Source organism: Ictalurus furcatus, chromosome 12 (assembly GCF_023375685.1).
Source record: "Ictalurus furcatus strain D&B chromosome 12, Billie_1.0, whole genome shotgun sequence".
In the NCBI taxonomy this organism is placed as follows: domain Eukaryota; kingdom Metazoa; phylum Chordata; class Actinopteri; order Siluriformes; family Ictaluridae; genus Ictalurus; species Ictalurus furcatus.
Window position 1 is genome coordinate 25,876,696 of NC_071266.1, and position 22,116 is coordinate 25,898,811.

Below are 22,116 nucleotides of genomic sequence, written 5' to 3' on the forward strand. Positions count from 1 at the left end.
AAAATTTACATTTTGATGCTTTTCCGTTCCCCTGAGAAACTTTCGAGTAAAATGAATTGATCTTTAGTGTGAGCATAGAGTAGGTCACTGTGAACTGATCTGAGTGGGTTTTATATTTGAAACGTCCCTTTTACTCTTACAGCAGTTAGATGAAGTAAAATATTAATATTTTGTTGTCAGAGATTTCCTCTGTGAAATAAACCATCTACACTTTTTAAAAACGTATTACTTCAAAATTCTACAGTAAAATGAATTGATCTTTATTGTGAGCTTATAGTAGGTCTCTATGAACTGATCTGAGAGGGTTTGATCACCTACCAATCTGAAACGTCCCTTTTACTTCAGTCTTAATACAAAATAAAATATTAACATTTTGGTGTCGGACTTCCTCTGTGGAATGAACCGTTATGAATCTACACGTTTAAAAAATATATTCATGGTTAGATTTATAAAAATAACAATAATATAGTTTCTTAAAAGATGTTTTAGTAAATGTGTTTATTTGGTTTACTACTTTATAGTGTCTCTTTAAACTTGACTGATTTTGCCATTATTTAATGTAAAGGGTTATAAAAACGTTCTTCCTGTACACTCATAAATACTGTCAATTGTTGTGTTCCTTATGTATTTAAAATGATGGTTTTGTATAAAAGTGAAGGAGCTTTTTCTGCTGCTGTTTATGTGCACCTAGATGAACCAGGATTTCAGGAAGAGCTGCTGCTTAACCGCAGTGTGAAAACCTTCAACTAACCACTGACTTGGACTACGTTTACATGGACAGCAGTAATCTAATTACTGAACCTACTCTGAGTAAGACAATATTGTGTTTAAGGTGTTTACATGGGTTACTTTTAGAATATTCCTTTCATGTTTTATAGAACATAGATTGATTAACAGCACACGTCATTACATCTCCGCGCCACGCCGTCCCCTCCAGAATTTCACGTATCGACATACAGTACGTCTTCGTTTTGGGACCGTATAGTTTTGGGTGTTTTTATTTTTAATTTTACAAAAGCATTAAATGCAGTTAATTATCGGTCATGCTATACGTGCAAATAGACAACTGCTTGAAGCCATGGGCTGCGTCCCAAACCGCGTACTTACCTACTGTATAGCAGCTGAAATACATGTATTTCTCCTACTACAGGCCTATAGTAGTCATGTATGCGGTTTGGGACGCAGCCGTGCTCTCTTGTTTGCCGTAAAACGGTTGATCACTGCCGTGTGATCGTGTCCTGTCGCAAAATGAAAACTCTCACACGACGTTAATAGTGTGATTAAGGTGTTTACATGTCTGTAATTCACGTCGATAACGCGACTAAAACAGGTGTGTTTACTTCGAGTACGACTTTAATCAGATTAACGTAATTAAAATTGCGGTTTACATGGTAGATTATTTGATTATTGTTGTCCAAGTAAACGCACTGTTTATTTCTTTATACTCGGGTCCAAGCGGGAAATAAACCGCTCTGAACCGCTCCATTGTGAAGGTGTTCTGTCTGAACCACCGCCCTGCTGCAGGGAAGATGGCTTCAGTTCCGGGGAAGTGACGCAGTTTTCTTACTGCTGTTTTTACACGAGTAAAATAAAATATAAAGTCGTTTCTGTTAAAGAAATAACTTACTTTTATTCAGCAATCCATGTTGTGTGACATTTATATCACCGTTTCTGCCTGGTGTTGAGGTTTTTCTGCTTTTCCAACAGAGACAAAATGGAGTTGAGTCTGAGAGAGAAACTCTTTCACTTTTACACAGGTAAAAGTGTACGCGTGTAGCTCCGCCCCCTACCTGCTGAAGCCTCCAGAACGGGGCGGGGCTTAGCGCCACTGAAAAAGAGAGTTGCGACACGCCCATAGAATTCTACAGGACTCGGAGAATGCGGAAGTAACAGGTTTGCTGAACCACTAGCTCTTCTACTAACATTTTGGTAATATTAGCAGCATTTTGGATGTTTATCGCCGGTAGTTTTCAGATGGATTGAGAGGGAATGTGTTGTAAGTACTAGCTACTCAAGTTCGTTACATTTCCAGACATGCACGTGACCTTATTATATTATATGTATGTTATATAGTCAGTAAAGGCACGATGCAAAACAGACATATTCGTAATTGTAAAGGCAAGGTAGCTTAAAATTATGGGCGGGTCTTCAGATATGCCATAATCAAGCGCATGCGCAGTACGTGTGTGTAGTACATTCTTAGAGGTAGGACAGATTACCAGAACATCAGCAGAAAATTAAAGAAGAACTGAAGGAGACAGAGAAAGGGACAGGTTCCTTATCAACATGGGAGATAAAAGGTGAACTAATATGAGAAAGATAGTTACAATAAAGTCATAATGTCATAAAACGTTTCACCAGCATGCTCCAAATTCCCCCCAAATAATCCCAATCGTTTGTGCTGGTTTGTGCTGCTTCGGATTTGGAGATATTAAAAGAATATTTATAGGTCATTCTGGGGTCACCCCCATGCTCCAAGTTCATTCAAAATACTCTCAATCGTTTGTGCTTCGTTTGTGCTGGTTTGTGCCGACAAAAGTTTCGTTTGTGTTGCTTCCGTTTATAAAATATTAGACTTTGACTTATAGGCGCAAATCTCCTCGGTGTGAGCACCCTTTTAGAGTCGAACTGCCGAAGACTTTTTCGAGACAAATCACATCATCATTTGTTCAATAAACAGTTCTCTTTACTTCACTGACTGGTCTCTCATGATTGAACTTTTCATTTATTTACAAGGAGAATAATCTGTTACACTTCACTCCCACCACTAGGTGTCAGTGACACTTCTGTTCACGGTGTTCTTGTGGAAATTAGTGTTGTTAGTATAGGAAAAGTCGACACAGTTACTAAATCAAAATTCTGGCCAGTGTAAGTACAATTTTTTAACACTGTCAGTTAGAATATTGTTAGTTAACTTTAACCATAATGGTACAGCATTCAAAGAGCTAAAATTGTCAATGTTTCTTGAACAGAAAACTCATTGTTAATACTAGTATGGCTAATGGAGCTATGAAATGCTAATTACAGCTGCTCATGGTACCCATGTTAGTTTTTTGAATACGTTGTGCATCTAAGGGTCAACATTACCATATTGTTTTAAAGGAATAGTTCGTTACGGTGTAGAATACAAATTGTCACTATATGCTGATGATTTGCTATTGTATGTAACCAATCCCATCGCCTCTATGCCTTCTGTCTTGGATGTTCTGGAGTCTTTTGGTGTTGTCTCTGGTTATAAACTAAATTTAGTTAAAAGTGACTATTTTCTTGTCAATACTTCAGCTTTGTCTCTCCAACAGTCAGATCTACTGTTTCGATTTAGTCAGTCAGGTTTTAAATACCTCGGTATCAACGTGACACGTTCTCTATCTAATCTTTTATCAGCTAACTTCACTCCCCTTATCTCAAAGGTTAAATCTAACATTCAGAGTTGAGGTAACTTACCCCTTTCCCTAATTGGCAGGATCAATGTCGTCAAAATGAATATATTACCGAAGTTTATTTTCTTGTTCCAGCTAGTGCCTCTTTCTCTCCCAAAATCATTCTTCAATTCATTGGATAATATAATTAGTACATTTATTTGGGGAGGGAAGCCACCAAGGGTTAGTAAATCTTTATTGCAGAAATGTAAACTTAGTGGAGGACTTGCATTACCCAATTTTCAATTCTATTACTGGGCTGCACACATCCATAAACTTTGTTACTGGGTTCAATCTCCTGGATCTTCTTGGTCTAAATTGGAATTATCTTGTAGGGAATCCTCTTTACCTGCTTTGCTTTACTCCTCTTTACCTACAAAACTCTCCCTATATACAGATAACCCTGTTGTCCTCAACACACTTGACTTGGTATCAATTTAGACAGCGTTTTAAATTTGGAGGTGCATCCTCTTTGTGTCCTTTAGTCAACAACCATCTATTTCCCCCATCGTGTTTGGACTCCACATTTTCAGTGTGGTATGACAAGGGTATTAAACAAGTTAGAAATTTGTATTCCGATGGTGTGTTTGATAGCTTTGCCAATTTGGCATCCACTTATGATCTCCCCTTGATGCATTTTTTTTCGGTATTTTCATATACGGAACTTCGTTTCTAGATTTTTTTCCTGATTTCCCCTCTGCACCTCCTGAACAGGCTTGGGAAAGCTTGTTTTCAAATAATCCATATCAGAGAGGAATGATTTCTAGGATTTATGATTTTACTCTGACGCTAGGTAGTGAGTCGAGTAAGAAAATTAGGAATGCGTGGGAAACGGAGTTAGGAATACAGATAAGTGAGGAGTGTTGGGAACATGCTATAGGGAGGATACAGTCTACCACTTCTTGTGCTTGTCTTGGACTTATACAGTTCAAAGTTTTAAATAGAGTCCATCTGTCCAAGTCGAGAATGTCTGTGATGTATCCGGATGTAGAGGACAAGTGTGATAAATGCCATGGCTCTCCCTGTCATCTTGGCCATATGTTTTTTTTTCTGCCCTGATCTCCATGGTTTTTGGTCTGTTTTTTTTACCATCATGTCCACTATTCTTAGGGTAGATTTAAAGCCTTGCCCATTGATTGCTGTATTTGGGATTCCTGAAGCCTCGGTTCCTTTGAGCTCGATACAAAAGGATGTTATTGCTTTCACATCCCTTATAGCAAGACTGTTGCATTGGAAGTCTGCTAAATACCCATCTATCTCCCAGTGGATAAAGGACGTGATGTTTTTTCTGAAACTCGAGAAAATAAGATATACAGTGAATGGTTGTACGGACAAGTTTTTTCATAAATGGCATCCCTTTATTGTATACTTTATGGAGTTACAGACACTTCCCACTTAAATTTTTGTGCCTGTTGTTTTGGATTTTACAATATCTTTATAACCAGCGACCAGTTGTGGGTTTTCAATATTTTTAACTTTGTTTTCCTTTATATAAAAAGAAAAAAAACCTGTGAATGTTTACTGCTGTTGCTCAATTAGTTTTTTGTTTTCTTCTCAATGGAATATTTGGGAAAGGGAGGGGAGGACAGAAGAGAAAAGGCGATGTAGAAATGTTCAGCAGAAAGGTTTAGCAGAAATGTTTAGCAGAAATGCAGAAATGTTCAATAAAAATTAAACTATAAAAAAAAATAACTACAATATTGGTTCTAATATAAGATATAATATCCTTATATATTATTACTATATTTTCCTTGTATTCTGGCAAATACCGTAATGCATGAAAACAAGTTTACAGTGTATGACATTTTTTGCATCAGGATTATTTCAGTGGGTAATTATGTTTTGCTTATGCCAGATGCCCAAGAAAGCACCGGTCGACAGGGATTCAATTTTCACAGTCCTTTGTTCATCAAAAGAGGCCATAGTCCAAAATGGCAACATAGCTACTCCTAATCAGAGCATCTGGACAGAGCTTAAAACAATCTAGAGAACAAGATCACTGAAAAGGCTCTATATACTTTTGTTAAATTGAACAGACACAACATCTGGACTGCTTTAGGGTTTATTTATGAAGGTGATCATGAAACAAGTGGCAGTAGTGATTACACTGATTTTGAGCCAGGGTCCCTTTCCCCAAGACCAAAAGATTGCTGGACTTTTGATCTTCAACTTCCATTTCAGACATGGATTGAATTCATGCCCGAAACAGTTAAATATAAAAACAAGTTCTCTAAAACACAAAAAAGGGAATACACAATTTTGTTAATATTGTTAAAAGATGTTAAAATGTAGTGCACCTCACAGTGGTAGCATTAAACACATTGGACTGGACACGTTCTGCTGTCACGTTTGTGAGTCAAACACAAATGTTTATGTACAAGTCATTATCAAAGAAGTCTACTAACCCCACTGTGAGTTTTGATGCAACTGGCTCAGTGGTGAGGAAACTACAGAGACCAAATGGCATGTCTGGCCATATCTTCTTATATCAGGGTGTTCTGGCAGGGGATGAGAGTTCAAGTGTCCCAGTGGTTCAAATGCTGTCAGAGAGACACAATGTTAATGCAATAACACATTGGCTGACAATGGATACGTGCAGGTGCACCAATTCCAAAAGAGGTTGTGAGTGACTTTTCTCCGTCTTTTCTTGGAGCTCTGGTCAAGGCTTTTACTCCTTATCCTGATCTGAAGACCTACATCAATGAGTGTTGTGGTGTCTTACTCGGTAAAGTGTCAGCAAAAGTGCCACCTTGTTTTGTTCGGGTTGATATTGTACAATGCATCAAGATGATCTGCCAGTGGGACTGCTTGAAGAAAAAAATCACATCACATTAAAGATTTCTTTGTGAGGTCAGTGGCACAGCTTCTCAAGTCACAATCCATGGACAGTGCAAGAGAGCTACTATGCAGTATTACTGTTGTGGCTCTCAGCTAAGCAGAGGACAATGATAGCTCTGGAGCCCCCCTTATATCAGAAAGATGCTAGAAATACCTGAAAGCCCGAATTGCAGAAGAGTGTGTAATCATTCCAGATGTAGAGGGTGAGGACCTGGAAGAAGTGCATCCATTTGACCAAACACAGACAGACCTACGGCAGTGGGTGAGAGACATATGTGAGGAGGGCAGGTCACTTGCCATGGCTAATGGTGATCATGATAATATGCACTTCCTCCCTGAGATTATTCCCAGTATAATCTGGCTTGCAAGTTACTTACCACTCTGGACAGGGGTAATGATCCCTCACTTCCGAAGCACCAACATCACCGCAAGTTCAGCCAATGTTGAAGCAGAGCTCAAAAATATCAAATGTGGGCTCTTCAAGCATGAAAGCTTGCCTATTCGGGTGGATCGATTCATTGCTAGACATTTGTCCTTCATTGAGGGCAATATGTGAATTTTTTCTGCAAAACAAAAAGGTGAAGAAGGTGAAGAAGATGCAGCTGTTGCAACAGTGATCATCACAGGAGCCAATCCACTACCCACCACAACTTGCCGTGTAGACAGAAAAGCAGAAATGGATGCTTCCTGTTCTGGGAAGTCTGACACTGTCACAAACATCCATCCAACAGATGAAGACGCAGTTGAAAACTGGAGAGGCCTAGCGGTTCCACCCAAAAAGAGGAAAAGGAAGTCATATCTCTCTCCTTGTCCTGAATGGCTCCATGCAAATCCAGCTGTGAGGGGGAAAAGAGTGAAAGTGGAACTATTGAAAAATGTAAATAATCAACAGTGTGTAGAAGAAAAGCCTGTACTTATTAGTGTGAACATTCCGGAAAATAAACAAGTTACCAGTCAAAAGAGCAGTGCTAAATGTATCATCACAGCTTAGGAGGACGAATTATCGCTGCTCCGAGAAAGCTGCATTTGATGTGATGAAAAACTTCGACCTAATCCGAAAGCGGAAGAGGTGGAGAGCTGAGCTGCTGTTTCTTAAATCAGGGGTTCCAAAACTTTTCCAGGGCAAGTTCCCCCAAATGGCATTAACATTTGACCTTGGCCGCCCTTTTGCAAGATGTCTTTAAAACACATTAAAAATACAGACTTCTGAATATATTCAGAAGAATATATATTTTTTAATTAATAATTACATCTTTACATTACATTAGGAATTGATTTTGTGTGTGTGTGTGTGTGTGTGTGTGTGTGTGTCTGAGAGTGAGAAAGAGAAAACCTACTAGTGGGAGGGATGGGCACACCAAATTGTTGAGGCGCCCCCTACCGGCGCCCACTTTGAAAACCACTGGTTTATATCACTTCCGCTCAGCTCACGTCACCACGTGACCTCGTTGGTATTTATCTTCTCGACCTATCTGTCTGGCGCTGCGATCATCCACTACTGTTGCACTGCCTCTGGCGGTCAGGAGGAATGAAACGGAACTCACTTTCACTGCACCAGCAGGAGGGCAGAGTGAAGTCCTCAGCAGAACAGGAGATGGTTCCTGTCGAGCCACTTCCGGTTAGCTTGAATGAGGGAGAATGGAGGCGGAGTAATAAATAAATAAATAAATAGTTGCTAACATTTACAAAATGAGCGTACAATAAATAATAAATCTGTTTAATGAAAGTAAAGGTCTATGTTTAATAAAAATCTTAATGAAATTAATAAAAAAAATTCAGGTTGTTCAGTTTTATACAAGTTCTCATATTTATAGCTTTATTTTGTTGTAATGTGACAAGTAATAATCTCAAGGTTTACTGGGTTTTATAAGATTCTTATATAATTCTTTGCTCATTTTCCATACTGTGGGTTTTAGGGAAGTGTTTTGAAAACAAACATCAACAAAAAACACCTCAATTCTTCCTCAGCCTTCAGTAACTCCACACGAGACACCATCCCAGCAAACAGGGGACGTCCCCCGGACTTGGCGAACATCCACTTAGGTCCGCATTTGGTCTGGTTTATAATGTTCGCTGGCAGACAAAGCCATGGATTTAACCTTAAGGAATGTGGTTATTCCTTAAAAACATCCCTTAAATTAACTCTGATAATGGATTTTATGCAGAAACCATGTTTTTATTTAGCAGATTGACATTACTATGGTTTTAGTGCAAATAAACCATAGTGAAAATAGAAAAAAAAAAACGTCTATTTTGGGTTGCTATGGTTTTACTAATAATGATAATTCATAGCTACTATGGAACAAATATTTTTCTTAATATTGGTTTAGAAACTACTCAGTATTCTGTAAAACATGGCTTTATATTGATCCATTGCTGATTATATTACAAAGATCCAACTAAACCTGTTCATATTTGTACTATAACCATTCTATTCTTCTTAAAATGAATAAAAAGATCCAACAGCTCGTATTTTTTTCATTAAATCATTTTCCCCACCATTACTGTGACATTTAAATACTGTCAATTTAATGTGTGCTTCATAATCTAAATCACAGAGCACATATTCATGCAATAGTGAAAGAATCCACCCTTGTGCAGTTATATATTAACTGATTAAAAACTGTAATTAATATGACACAATGTTTATAAGTAGCAGAGTCTTTCATACTCCCATATATGAAGTACTGTGAAATAAACAATTGTCACGTAGCAAATACCCACACAAGCACATTAAATCAAGGAAAAACAAACTTGAATGCACAAATGGAAAACTTTTATTATTGCTAAGGGTTCAAAATGTAAGCCACGAAACAGAAATGCAGAATGACAGTTGCTGAATCAGATGCAAGCGATGATTTCCAAACAGCAAGTGAAGGAGAGGCCAAAAAGGATGGAAACGAGTCCGATGCTGAAACTGCTGGAAAAGAAAAATGAAAAAGATACAGGTAAGACATACATCCTCATGTAAACTTGGGCTACATCACATTCTACACCCACCATTTAAACTGACACACTGTTGGTCAGGCTGCAACATAAGGTGATTTATATATTTATTTAATTAAACCAAAATAATCATCATAATTATAAAGAATAACCGTTTCATGCATAATAATGGATGGAAATATAATATTCCCATCAAAATATTTTCAGAATAATCTGTAAGCCCAAATTTCTTATCTTCTCAAAAAGGATAAAGATATAATAATACAAGCTTGATAAAATGTAAACAAATGAGACCATAAATATGGAGAAAACTACAAACATGTAACCGAATATTGTCACTACAGACACAAATTGTTTGGCATACGTCACAGAAAAGGGTTGAAATGTTTATGATGTCAAACACCAAAAATACTGGTGTGAAAGCACAATTAAAGAACAGTTGTCCCAATAAATACATCTCTCTCTTCATTCACCCTCATGCCTTACCACACTGGTCTGACTTGCATTGTGCTGCTGAATACAAATCATTTCAGAAGAGTATCTCAGCTCTGTAGGTCCAAAGTGACCAGAATTTAAAATGCAGCACAATCAATAACTCCAGTGAATCCGAGTCTTCTAAAGTGTTCCCATTTATTTGGAGAAACAGACCAAGATCACTTAAAAATATTGGTATGCCACTTAAATATTTGAAAATCAAAATTTATGGCCCTGCCTTCTCAGGCCGACAGTTCTGTAGGTACCCTTAATTTATTACGCTTTGTTTCTTCCTGACCAAGAGTTTTTATGACCAGGGGGGTCATTGTGTGATCTTATCAGCTTGTTTATGATAATGAGTGTCTGTGGGGGTGTTAATGGGGTTTTAAATAGCGTCTTAAGACATTATGGTTAAAACACAGAAGACAGTCTGCAACTATCTCATACAATGGCTACTCCAAGTACTCCTAATATCTCTAGAAGACAGTCTGAGCCTGCATCACACCTATATGAGACTCTGATGAAAAGCATGAAGAGTTAACTTTTGCTCCAAGAAAAAAACAACAATGTATTAGTTTGTCAAAAAATCTTTGTGGGGGCAACCTTGTAAAGGAGCTATTGTTTAACCCCGAGCAGGACGTTACCAACTCCGGAGAAACTCTCTTAAGACCGCCCTCATACTGCGATGGTTAAAACGGGTTGGTCTGTGTCACAGTGAAACACATATTAAGAAGATGTCTCAAGATTCTGCATATGCCTGTTACAGTAACACCCCGGAGACAGCGCCGGCTCTGCCTGACGACAACGCGACAACGCTAGAATCCCCACCGTAAACATATGACAACAGGTGGCTAGATAATTTCTGCAAAGAGTTAGGATATCACAACCTAAGTTTCCTCACAACTCCGTACGGAATCAGCGGCTCTTTAACTGGCGCCTCGGCCTACATTGGTGTTGATGACACAGACGGCTGTATTCCATCTGACGCGTTCAAGATTATAAAAGCGACAGTCGTGGTCCTTCTTGAACATATTATCAATAAAAAACTGAAAGATCTCTGTCTGGGTTGCGAAGTGGATCATCCAAGTTAGGTTAGACACTCCTGTCTGTTCGTACCTGACGCGTATTTCTTTGACAAATACTTTGAGGAACTATCACGTGATCTGATCAAACCTGGACTTAAACATTTCATCGCTCAAGCATTGAGTGGGTTTGGTTTGCGGGTTAACCCCAGAGAATTCAAGGATCGGTGGATGCCGTCCTACACGAGCTGCGCGATGAAGTGTACATCATGCAAAGGCTTAACGAGGTCAGAGAGAAACTTGTGGATGTCAGCTGCGAGCAGATCGTCTATGACGCCATGGACAGCTGGAATGGGGTCACACCAGCCGTTTGAGATGGGGAATGTGTGCAGCGCTACAGGATTAGCAAAGAGTCTGCTTAAACGTCGTATTAGCCGCGAGATGTCCAGTCTATTGTACAAATGCCTTACGGACTATGTTGGTGTATCCGTAGCTGTAAACGGATGCGATGTTGACCCGAGACGTCTAACAAATCTCGTGAATCAGATGTCTTGTGCGAGGTACTGTTACGCCACCGCCGGCAGATGGCACTGCGTCGCGCAGACAAGTGACTGACCTGGGTGAAGTGGACACGTGACTTGTGTTTTGATTCGTTCTCTTCCTGCTTGAGTACTGATTTAGGTTAGAGGATGTCTTTGATTTGCCCCAGGTGTCCATGGTTTAGTATAATTATGTTGGCTATTTAAACCCCTCGCGTGGGATTATTATTTGTAACGTAGATGCCAGTGTGATAGATACCGGTGTTAACGGTGTAGCATGTAGGTTTAGCATGCTGGCGGTCTCATTTCCATGTCCTGTTTCCTGCTTTCGACTTTAGTCTCATGTTTACTCGTATCTAATTCCGTAAAGACCGCATTCCCTGTGTTTGGTTTTTGTTTGTTTGTTTATGAATAAAGACAGCGCTCCTGCGCTTACTTCCTGACTCCAAAGCCCTGTGTGTATCGTTAGATGTACGGTGTGCAATTGGACTGATTTGTTACATTTGTGTATTAACGCATGCGATCCGATTTTGGTTTCTATCACAACAATACTAGATCTTGTGACTGAATGTGGCAGACGTATTAGAATTGCAGACATTTTATGTTTGTGTACATATGTGTATGATGTGTGTAAAATTCTGCTGTCGAGAAATTACCAGACAGTTGTCTGTGAAATAATCGACACATTTATAGCGTATGTGGATGACAAAAACACTGATGTGTATAAAATTCCTACACTCCCTCGATGATGTATGATAACGTTTATGATGTTTTACTGAAATAAATACCATGACGTTGCTTACACGCTATACAGAACTACACCGTTAAAATACAAAAGAAATCGTGTTTTTGTTTATGGAGTTTCAGGCAGTTTCAGGCAGATCTGGTCGATATGTCTGCATACGCCAAAGAAAACGACAACGTTCATTTTCTGTTGACGTGCATAGACATGTTTAGTAAATATGCGTGGACTCGGGTTTTAAAAAACAAATCCGCTGTCGAGGTGTCTAAAGCTTTCCAATCTATACTGGTTGAGGGCAGGGTGCCCTGTAAACTACAGACAGATAATGGGAAAGAATTTTTTAATAAACATTTTCAAAGCATGACAAAAAAGTACAACATACATTTTGCAACAGCCACCGATTTAAAAGCGTGCATCGTCGAACGTTTTAATAGAACCTTAAAAGGGCGGATGTGGAGATATTTAACTGCTGCAAACTCCAAACGCTATATCGATATTCTACAAGACATCACGGATGGATACAATGCCAGCTATCACAGGAGCATTAAGATGAGACCTATTGATGTGAACAAAGAAAATGAATCTGCTGTGTATAAAAACCTATATGCATCTAAAGATGGCCCCGGCGTAACCCTTAAATTTAAATATAAAGCTGGCTACATTGTTGGAATTTCTAAAGTAAGAGGTCTATTCACAAAAGGCTATAAAGAAAACTATACGCACGAGTTTTTCACTATAACAGAATGCATATCACGCGAACGTCCCGTCTATAGATTGTGTGATTATGACGGCGATGTCATCGATGGTGATTTTTATGAAGAGGAATTACAAAAAATATTTGTGAACAAAAACAAAACATTTAAAGTGGAAAAAATTTTAGACAAGAAGAAACAAGGTCGAAAAACAGTGGTTTTGATTAGATGGCTCGGATGGCCCTCAAAATTCGCATCGTGGAGTGACCAGAAAGAATTGGTCGATGTACAGAACCCCATAAAAACAGACGAAACCTCGTAAAAAAAAAAAATCCAACCATGACTGCGGGTGGTTTTTATATAACGCTTCCCTGAAATGCCTCAAGGACTGTTTATTTGGAAAATCGCATCTCGTGTTATACAACTCCATTATCGAAAACTATCAATCTAAAAGGAGAATGGCAAGTCGGGTTAATCGAATATGAATATCCGCTGTCGTTTAATGAGGAAGATGCTACGTTCATTTTCAACTATGGTGAAACAACGAAGACAAAGAATCGGGACACCGAATATAATATTGAAGGCAGTATATCAAACGCATCTTACAGGTTAAAGACTGGATATTATGATGACGTCGTTTTTTTGATCAGGGAGATCAACGCGACTCTGACACAACGGCGAGTCTCGGCTATGACCATGTTAAAAATAAACATTTTCTCAAAGGCCCTCCGAAGACATCGCTGACATTTTATGGAAAGGTGGCCAATATTTTAGGATTAAAACCGGGGGTTGCTATTGAAACTACGGACCATGCTGTTGAAAGATCTGGCATGACTTATGCGTCTTTTCAGGCTGACATTAATGCGGGGTTTTACAGTATGTATATTTATACCGATATCATAGGATACCAGAACGTGGGGGATTTCTACGTGCCGCTACTGAGATGTGTACATATAGAGGGGGAGAACCACAAGATTGTTAGTGTTAGATACGACACCCCACACTACGTATCGGTTAATAAATCGTCCGTCAGTGAGATAACCATACAGGTGAAAGACGATCAAAATCGAGACGTGCGCTTCAGTTACGGGAAGGTGTGTGCCAAGCTGCATTTTAGACCTGTGAAACAATTTGTTTAAATAATAATAAATAATAATAATGTCATATTTCAACAATCACCACACAGACCCTCTGCGTTATGTCCAATATTACCAGGATCAAGCGGGGAATGGGCTCCCCGGTTATGCAGGGGGCGGAGTTATGTACGGAGCCGGGTTAGGGGGTGTGTTTAGATGTTTCTTTAGAATGGCCATTCCTATGCTAAAATAGCCAAACCACATCTTAAACCAGCAGCAAAAAACATACTAAGCGATGTTGTTAGCAATACATTATCGCATATGTTTAACAATAACAACAATAACAATACTCACGACGGGTCCGGACTAGCTGTGAGGGCTCGCAGAAGAGCATCTAGAGCGCCAGGGGTTCGGAGGAGTGGCCAAACGATAAAGAAAAGAAAGCATAACACCAAGAAATCGTCAGTTGTAAAACGCAAGCACAAGAAGACACCAGCCAGCTCTACAGCAAAAAGACCAAAGTCCTGCATTAAAACAATATTTTAGACCATGTCTTTACTAGACAATATGTCAGAAGAATGCTTAAAAACCGAACTGGACCTATTCACAGTACCATTAACACAAACCGTTATTGAAAAAAATACATATATAGAAGTACCACCGTTGTCAGCAATATCAGAAACATCGCCTCTGGAGTTTTTTTTTTTTTTTTTTTATAGCGGGGACTGGAGAGGATTATGTGGACCTAAACAACACCCTTGCTTTTTTACGTCTCAAAATCACTAATGCAGACGGCACAGACATAGCAGACGGAGCCCCCGTGGGACTTATTAACATTGCCAAATCCATAATATATCCATAATATATAGAGTTCCAACACATATCCTTATCGATGCATAATAGAGTGTCTCACCAATTATGGTAAAGACGCTCTTGAAACGCTGTTCTCAGCGGGGCTCTTTTACAAAGACACGGCCGGTCACATGGACGTAACGGACCCCGCTGGTGGTAATAAAGGTTTGACCAAACGAGCTGCATTTACCAACGCCAGCAACGTTGTTGAACTACTCGCCCCCATTCACAGTGACATATTCTTTCAAGAAAAACTAATGCTTAACAGCGTGGACATTAAAATTCGCATGACGAGGGCGAAAGATGAATTCTGTTTGATGAGGAGCGACGCTGTGGCCTATAAACTAAACATCGTGTCAGCTTCACTGTTTGTGAAAAGTGTCGGTATCACCAGGTGTGAGATTGGGCCACGCACAAGCATTGCTCTCGACGCCAGCCAAATACCCCATCGACAGAGTATGTGTGAAAAACTTCTCCATTTCTGTAGGCTCATGTGTTTGTAATCAAGAAAACTTGTTCTTAGGAACTCTACTAAAATCCGTTGTTCTGGCTATGGTTGATAATGACGCGTTTACAGGCTCGTATAATAAAAATCCGTTCGCATTTAAAAACTATGATCTAGAATTTTTGGCAGTTTATCTGGACGGCCAGCACCACCCCGCTAAACCTCTGCAGCCTGAATATGGATAGACACAATGTCAGCATCACCTGTAGTGTTAGATACTTGTTTTATCCACCACAACAAACCCATAAATTCGTTTATAAATAAAAACATTCTTAACAATGTGTAATATTATTATTATTATTATTATTATTATTATTATTATTAATAATAATAATAATAATAATAATAATAATAATAATTAAACACTTACTGTTACGATAGACGGCCATCTCCTCTTTGATGTATTCTCCAAAATAAAATAACTTTAGCGGGGAGTTGAAACGAGAATCGACGATTCGCCTAAAATTACACAGCGCTCTGATACACAGCCGAGATCTTAGAGACTTCTGCGTAACTGACCCCACTTTTAAACATAAAGCACACCTATTGCAGGGTGTGTCGTAAAGCCATTAACACCCCCACAGACACTCATTATCATAAACAAGCTGATAGGAACACACCATGACCCCCTGGTCATAAAAAACTCTTGGTCAGGAAGAAACAAAGCGTCATAAATTAAGCACTCCTAGAGAAACGCAGTCCTGAGAAGGACGAGGCTATAAATTAGCCCTCTAGTTCTACCGCCATGATTGACATTTTGACAGAACGTACTGGCTACGATGAGAACACGTGGATGGGTGTGTTTAGAGAGAGAGAGAGAGAGGTGTGTCTGAAAACACGAATGTGTGGGCGGGGTTTAGCGAGAGAGAGGTTGGGTTCGTTTTAACTTCATTACTGCTTTTACACATCGAATGGAAGACATCTCTGGAAAAAAATCATCTCCTAGTTTAAACATTACAGCGATTCTTTTAGACAGCACTTTAACATTTTTACCTCGTGAGGATCTTTGTTTAGAAGTAATGTAATATGTATTCTTTTTAAACAGCTCTTTTAACCATTTTTACATCCTAAAGGTTTGTGTTTAGAATGTATGTAATACAAACGATTCTTTTAAACAGATTCTTTTTTTTTTTTTTTTTAAAAAAGACGCTTTAACTCCTAAACTTTTTATTCAAAGGTAAACCGGGGTCCCTAAGAACAGAATCAACACTTGTTTTCATTATTTTCACAAAACAAATATTCTACTCATACAGTGAGGGAAAAAAGTATTTGATCCCCTGCTGATTTTGTACGTTTGCCCACTGACAAAGAAATGATCCGTCTATAACTTTAATGGTAGATTTATTTGAACAGTGAGAGACAGAATAACAACAAAAAAATCCAGAAAAACGCACGTCAAAAATGTTATAAATTGATTTGCATTTTAATGAGGGAAATAAGTATTTGACCCCCTCTCAATCAGAAAGATTTCTGGCTCCCAGGTGTCTTTTATACAGGTAACGAGCTGAGATTAGGAGCACACTTTTAAAGGGAATGCTCCTAATATCAGTTTGTTACCTGTATAAAAGACACCTGTCCACAGAAGCAATCAATCAATCAGATTCCAAACTCTCCACCATGGCCAAGACCAAAGAGCGTTTGCCCACTGTTGTCAGTGGGCAAACGTACAAAATCAGCAGGGGATCAAATACTTTTTTCCCTCACTGTATATGTACACATTCAAACATCATGCTTTTCTAACAATGTGTTTACACAAACGAAATAACGCCACACAGTAACACAAACATATCCCCATATTAAAAACATTATTTCTTTTCAGACGTATTTCACCCCCCAAAAACCAAACTCATTAACATATGACCCCCTGATACACTCGATAGGGTTACCCCACCTCACCACCCCTACAGACCTGCCAGTCAGGGAAGCACAGAGGGCCATAAATTATCAAACACACTACTTTGATTGACAGTTTGACAGAAAGTGTATGATATAACTACTTTCCTCTGTTAACAAGTACCAACTCTGGATATATTGAACCTCCGCGAGCGAGACTTCCCATATCCTGTTCAAATCGATTGGTTTGGCGAATTTAGTAGTGTAGTGAGCGATCTTATTTTTTAGGGTAAATATCCAGCGACGCGTAGCTTGGAAGCGTCACAAAGAACCCGCACTCTTCCATGTTTTATTGAATATAGATTTCAGATTTGTTCATGACGATCCTTTTGTGATGTTAACTACGTCTTCGACCGGAATCCAGGAATTAAATTTATCTGGCCACCCCACCCATTTCACCAGGCAGACTTTTTTCTGGTTTCTGGTCTTTTCAGACAAGATTTTCTCAATTTTAAACGTCTTGTCCTTCCAAATAATGACCTTTTGTAACTCAGGTTCATAAAATGTTCCCTCTATTTTTTCACCATCATAGTCTTGAAATTTATATACCGGGGATCTCTCTGTATCTGTTTGGAGATTGTAAAATATTCATCCGTGAAGTTTTGCTCGTATCCTTTTTCTAAATGTCTTTTGAAACAGGAAATTCTAACGATATCACCGACTTTAAACTTGAAATTTAGTTTCTTTAATTTAGGTGAGAACAGTCCGTAGAGGGTTTTAAATACTCTGAAGGAACTGGCGTCGTTGACCTCAGCGGGTTTCATTTTGATGCTGGAATGGTAATTGTGATTGTACGCTTGAATCAGATCCTGGACAACGTCGATGTATTTTCTTGTGTTAAAAGCAGTAAAATATCTCCACATCCTGGACTTTAGCGTTCTGTTGAACCTTTCACACACCAATGCTTTTTGTCCCGTACCCATAGCAAAGTGAACAATGTCATGTTTTTTCATTAATGTTTGAAAATTTTTGTTAAAAAACTCCTTCCCTTGGTCCATTTGTAGTTTTTTGGGAACTCTACCTTTCTTTAGAGTGGAATCAAAGGCTTTAGTTACCTCGAATCCGGTCTTGTTTCGTAACACACGTACCCAGGCATATTTGGATGAAATATCTATGCACGTGATCATAAATTTCGCGTTGTCATTGCTCTCTGACAGGTTGCTCATATCGACTAAATCAGCTTGCCATTGTTCATCGATGTTCTTTACAAAAACCTCGTTTCTTTTAAACTTTGTAGATACTGGTTTATGTAGACTGTACGCATCCTGCTCTGCTAACCAGTTTTTTCATTTCAGTATCATTAGCTCTTTTACCTATTTTTTCAACAACAGCTCTTTGCAAACTGTCAATGCCACCGTACGAGCCAGATTCTGATGGTGTATAATATATATATTCTTCATCAATCGCTCAGTCATTTTCGAGTGTCAAGACAACAATGATCAAACGCAAGTGTAGATTAAACTTTTTATCTCAACACGTGAACCTGGTATTACATATTCAATCAAAGTAACATTTTCCATTCTAAACAATTTATTACACACAGGTTTAGACACATGTTTAGTTTTACATTCAAATGTTTGAGCAATACATGTAAGATAAAACTTGATATACACAACGTGTTAAGGACACACTCTATTTACGAATGTCTTCAGCATTTTGTTTCGCTTCAGGCTTTTCTCGCAGTCAGAATAGATGTGGCTTGTTTTGAAGTTTCCCACGTAGGCGGCGTGTCAGCAGGTTCCAGAGATGAGTGAAAGGTCCAGTAGTCCACAACGTCTTCGTACACCTGCTCGTTAAAAATGTCTTTGGTTTTCTCCTTGACCTCGTTCAGTATGGTTTAGATGTAAGGCTCGACTTGCCATTCACACACGATGGCTTCAGCGATACCCTGAATTTTTTTCCAGGGATGGAGTGTGTTTGATCCCACACAATTTCAGACCTTTTGCCAAGGTGTATTAAAACAATTTTTTCAGCAATCTGTAGGTGTTTAGGTGCAGATAGTACTCTTCAGGATCGAACAAACACACGTGTTGGAGTTGACTCGGATGATCGATCGCGCAACCGTGGCAGTTGTCCTTCAGATCTTGTTAGATAATTCTGTTCAACAGTTCTCCCATAACTGCACATATGATGGCTAGCACAGTGTTGGTTATACAGCCGTTGGTTTCATTGTTTTTTTGTCAGATAGGTAGGGTTTCTTTTTCCTAGGTTTTCGCCGTCTTCAAAACCTGAACTGGTCACATCATCATACATCAGGGAAGCATCCGAGTTGTAGAAAATGGGTCTGAGTTCAGAAGCCATATCAAATGTTGATGCTCAGAATGTATTGACTCGATATGTATTCAGACTCAATTATATATCATATGGGAGGAGACTTGGGAAGGTGGAGTTTCTGCTCAGGAGAACTATATTGACGATCTCAGAAGAGATCTTCCAGCCTTACTTTTATTTTCGCTGTTTCTTTGTCTCTTCCAAATTTTTGGAATAATTCATCGATTTGATGGAAGTAGTGTTGTGGATCGTGCCAGCTGGTTCGTTCAAACCTCACTTCACAGTTCTCTTTGTTATCAGGTGCGTCATCACTGGTTAATACAGCAACACAGTGCAGCGAAACCTGGTTCTTGGAGAAATTTGATGCTCGGATGCGGTATTTGCATTGCAGAGATGTACTGCTCCATTTACGCCTGTACGCATCCGGGGAAAATAAGTCCATTCTTATAATGTAGTCAAAATCCTTGCACCATTTTCTGAACTTTTTCCAGTCACACTCGTTAAAAGTTACGCTCTCAGTAGCGCAGCTCCAGTGGATCTGACCCAGGACGGAGAACTTGAAAAGCACAATGGTTCCTTTTTCTGCATCGAAAAAAAAATCCGGCTGTACATCTGTTTGACATTACCCAATATTGAATCTTTTCATGCTCTAAATGTTTTTTGTAATCTTCACAAAAAAGAGTGAGTTTTTTTTTCCCGGTGCATTAGGGCAAGCCATGCTGTAAGCTCACACACGATCTTCGATGTACAGAATATTTTTAAACCTAGAGGGTGGGTGAGGCCTTCTTCTTCTATAAACTTATGGTGCTTTTACCGACACCTACCGGATGGAGCAATTTTAATTTCTTTTGTTCTGATTGGACAGGGTATGTGTGTGTGTGTGTGTGTATATATGTGTATGCGTGTGTCATATTTTGGTTGGATGTGTACAGAAGTTCATTATTATTCATTATTAATCATTTACTTATTTTTCATCAGCCTTATGTGTGTGTGAGCGTTTGTGTGTGTGTGTGTGTGTGTGTGTGTGTGCGTGCGTGTGGGCGTGTGCGTGTCTGTGTATGGGAGGGGGCGGGGGGTTGTACGCATGGGAAAGCTATAGGATTGAACATGCAGCAATAATTATCATTGACCTTTTTGACCTAGGCCTAACTCATGAGTGTATCACAATGTATGGGAAAGACTTGTGTGTGCGTGTGTCTGGAATACATCTTGAATACATCGGAACCGGATTAATTATTAACATAATTATATTTGATTTACACTGTTACACAAGCTGTACACTCACTACTTTACATTGTAGCAAAGTGTCATTTCTTCAGTGTCGTCACATGAAAAGATATCATCAAATATTTACACAAATGTGAGGGGTGTACTCACTTTTGTGAGATACTGTATATAAGTGCTCGTTAACATGAACATGATTCCGTTTCTTAAGTATTACACATGAAATACCAAGAAATAAGAGATAATATAACAAATAAGCTCTTACATAGTTTGTTATTAGACATACATTTTAAATAACATTTTCTGTTGCAGAAAATGAATTGTATTGCTACAAACTTCGTTAAATACATGAACTAACTTTATATAATGTTATTATTGTTGTATTATTAGTGTATTTGTATGTTAATTTCTTCAAAATATACTGTATTTGACTGACACAATTACGCAAAATACTGAAAGTAGTGTATACTCAAGTAATAGAGATAGCACTGATCCCATACCGGGTATGATCAGCTGATACGAGCAAAGAAATGGGGATCAGATATCAGAGAAAATAAAGAACAGATTAGATCTGATCCTGAAACCAAAAGATCTACACTATATTAAATACCAACTAAAGGACAGAGGGATAAATGTGACTTGTAGTGAGTCTCCTAGGGGCTTCTTCACATAAACTCCTCAGATGCTAATCCTGTCAGGTGAGAATCCCACCAATGTCATGAAACTGTTCCTGTCCGTTTCAGCTCCGTGTTCCACTGACTGGGTTCAGCTGGAGTTCATGTGGTTTTTCACCTGCTGTTCCAAATAATCCCTCAGGTTTTCATTGGGATTGAGGAAATTTTGTACAGGGATCACAGGTCGTTCTACTCAGTGCAGAGATGTGGGTAGTCTAGTAAAATCTAAAAGACAGATATCTGAATTAATAACCAAAAACTAGACTGTGGTACTTCATGATCAACAGCATGTAATCATCTCTGCTGCAAGGAAAACATTATTATCTCCTGTTCATAATCATTCAACAGTCCTTCATTCTTATAGAATACATTTGTTAGAACATTTAGCTAGAACAGATGAGAACTTCCACAAGATCTAACAGGAACATGAGCAGATATTTACCATCACATCACTGCTCTTATACAATCACAGGCTGTAGAGCTTTATTTTGAAAACAGTGATCACTGCTGTGTGTTTTATCTATTGTTCTACACGTGTATTTAAGTGCAGACGTTAAGAACAAGCGGAGGGGAACTTTACAGGAATGACAGAAGACACGGTGTAGAGGTGGAGTGCTGGAAGGAGTGTCAGAGTAAAGGGACTCCTTAAATAAAATATTTGTAGCAGTGTGGCATCAAAGATGATGATTTTAATTCGCTTTTATGAGAGTGGAGAAGAAAATCTGCTGCTGATCAGAAAGAGGGAAAATATCATTACTCACCTCAGTATCTGTAGTTTGTAATGTTCATCATTCTTCAGAGCAGAGAGATACTCCTCTTCTGATTCTCCTATTTTATTCCAGGACAGATCCAGTTCTCTCAGGTGTGAGGGGTTTGATCTCAGAGCTGAAGTCAGAGCAGCACAGCCTTCATCTGAGATACCACAATAACGCAACCTGCAGAGACACAA

At 38.9% G+C, this 22,116-nt stretch overlaps 3 protein-coding genes across 3 annotated transcripts in view; all 3 read right to left on the reverse strand.

The window, feature by feature from the left end:
- LOC128615530 (NACHT, LRR and PYD domains-containing protein 12-like) overlaps window positions 1–1,733 on the reverse strand; it is a 63,982-nt gene extending 62,249 nt beyond the window's left edge. The window contains exon 1 of the mRNA XM_053637704.1: window positions 1,628–1,733. The gene's annotated coding sequence lies outside the window, so the exon portion shown is untranslated. The remainder of the gene's footprint in view (window positions 1–1,627) is intronic.
- Window positions 1–22,116, reverse strand: part of LOC128615528 (NACHT, LRR and PYD domains-containing protein 12-like) — a 298,796-nt gene that overhangs the window by 22,080 nt on the left and 254,600 nt on the right. The gene's annotated exons all lie outside the window — the stretch shown is intronic.
- The window catches only part of LOC128615529 (NACHT, LRR and PYD domains-containing protein 12-like), a 69,806-nt gene continuing 69,614 nt past the window's right edge, over window positions 21,925–22,116 (reverse strand). Inside the window, exon 15 of the mRNA XM_053637703.1 lies at window positions 21,925–22,102. Coding sequence (XP_053493678.1) covers window positions 21,925–22,102 — 178 coding nt within the window. The remainder of the gene's footprint in view (window positions 22,103–22,116) is intronic.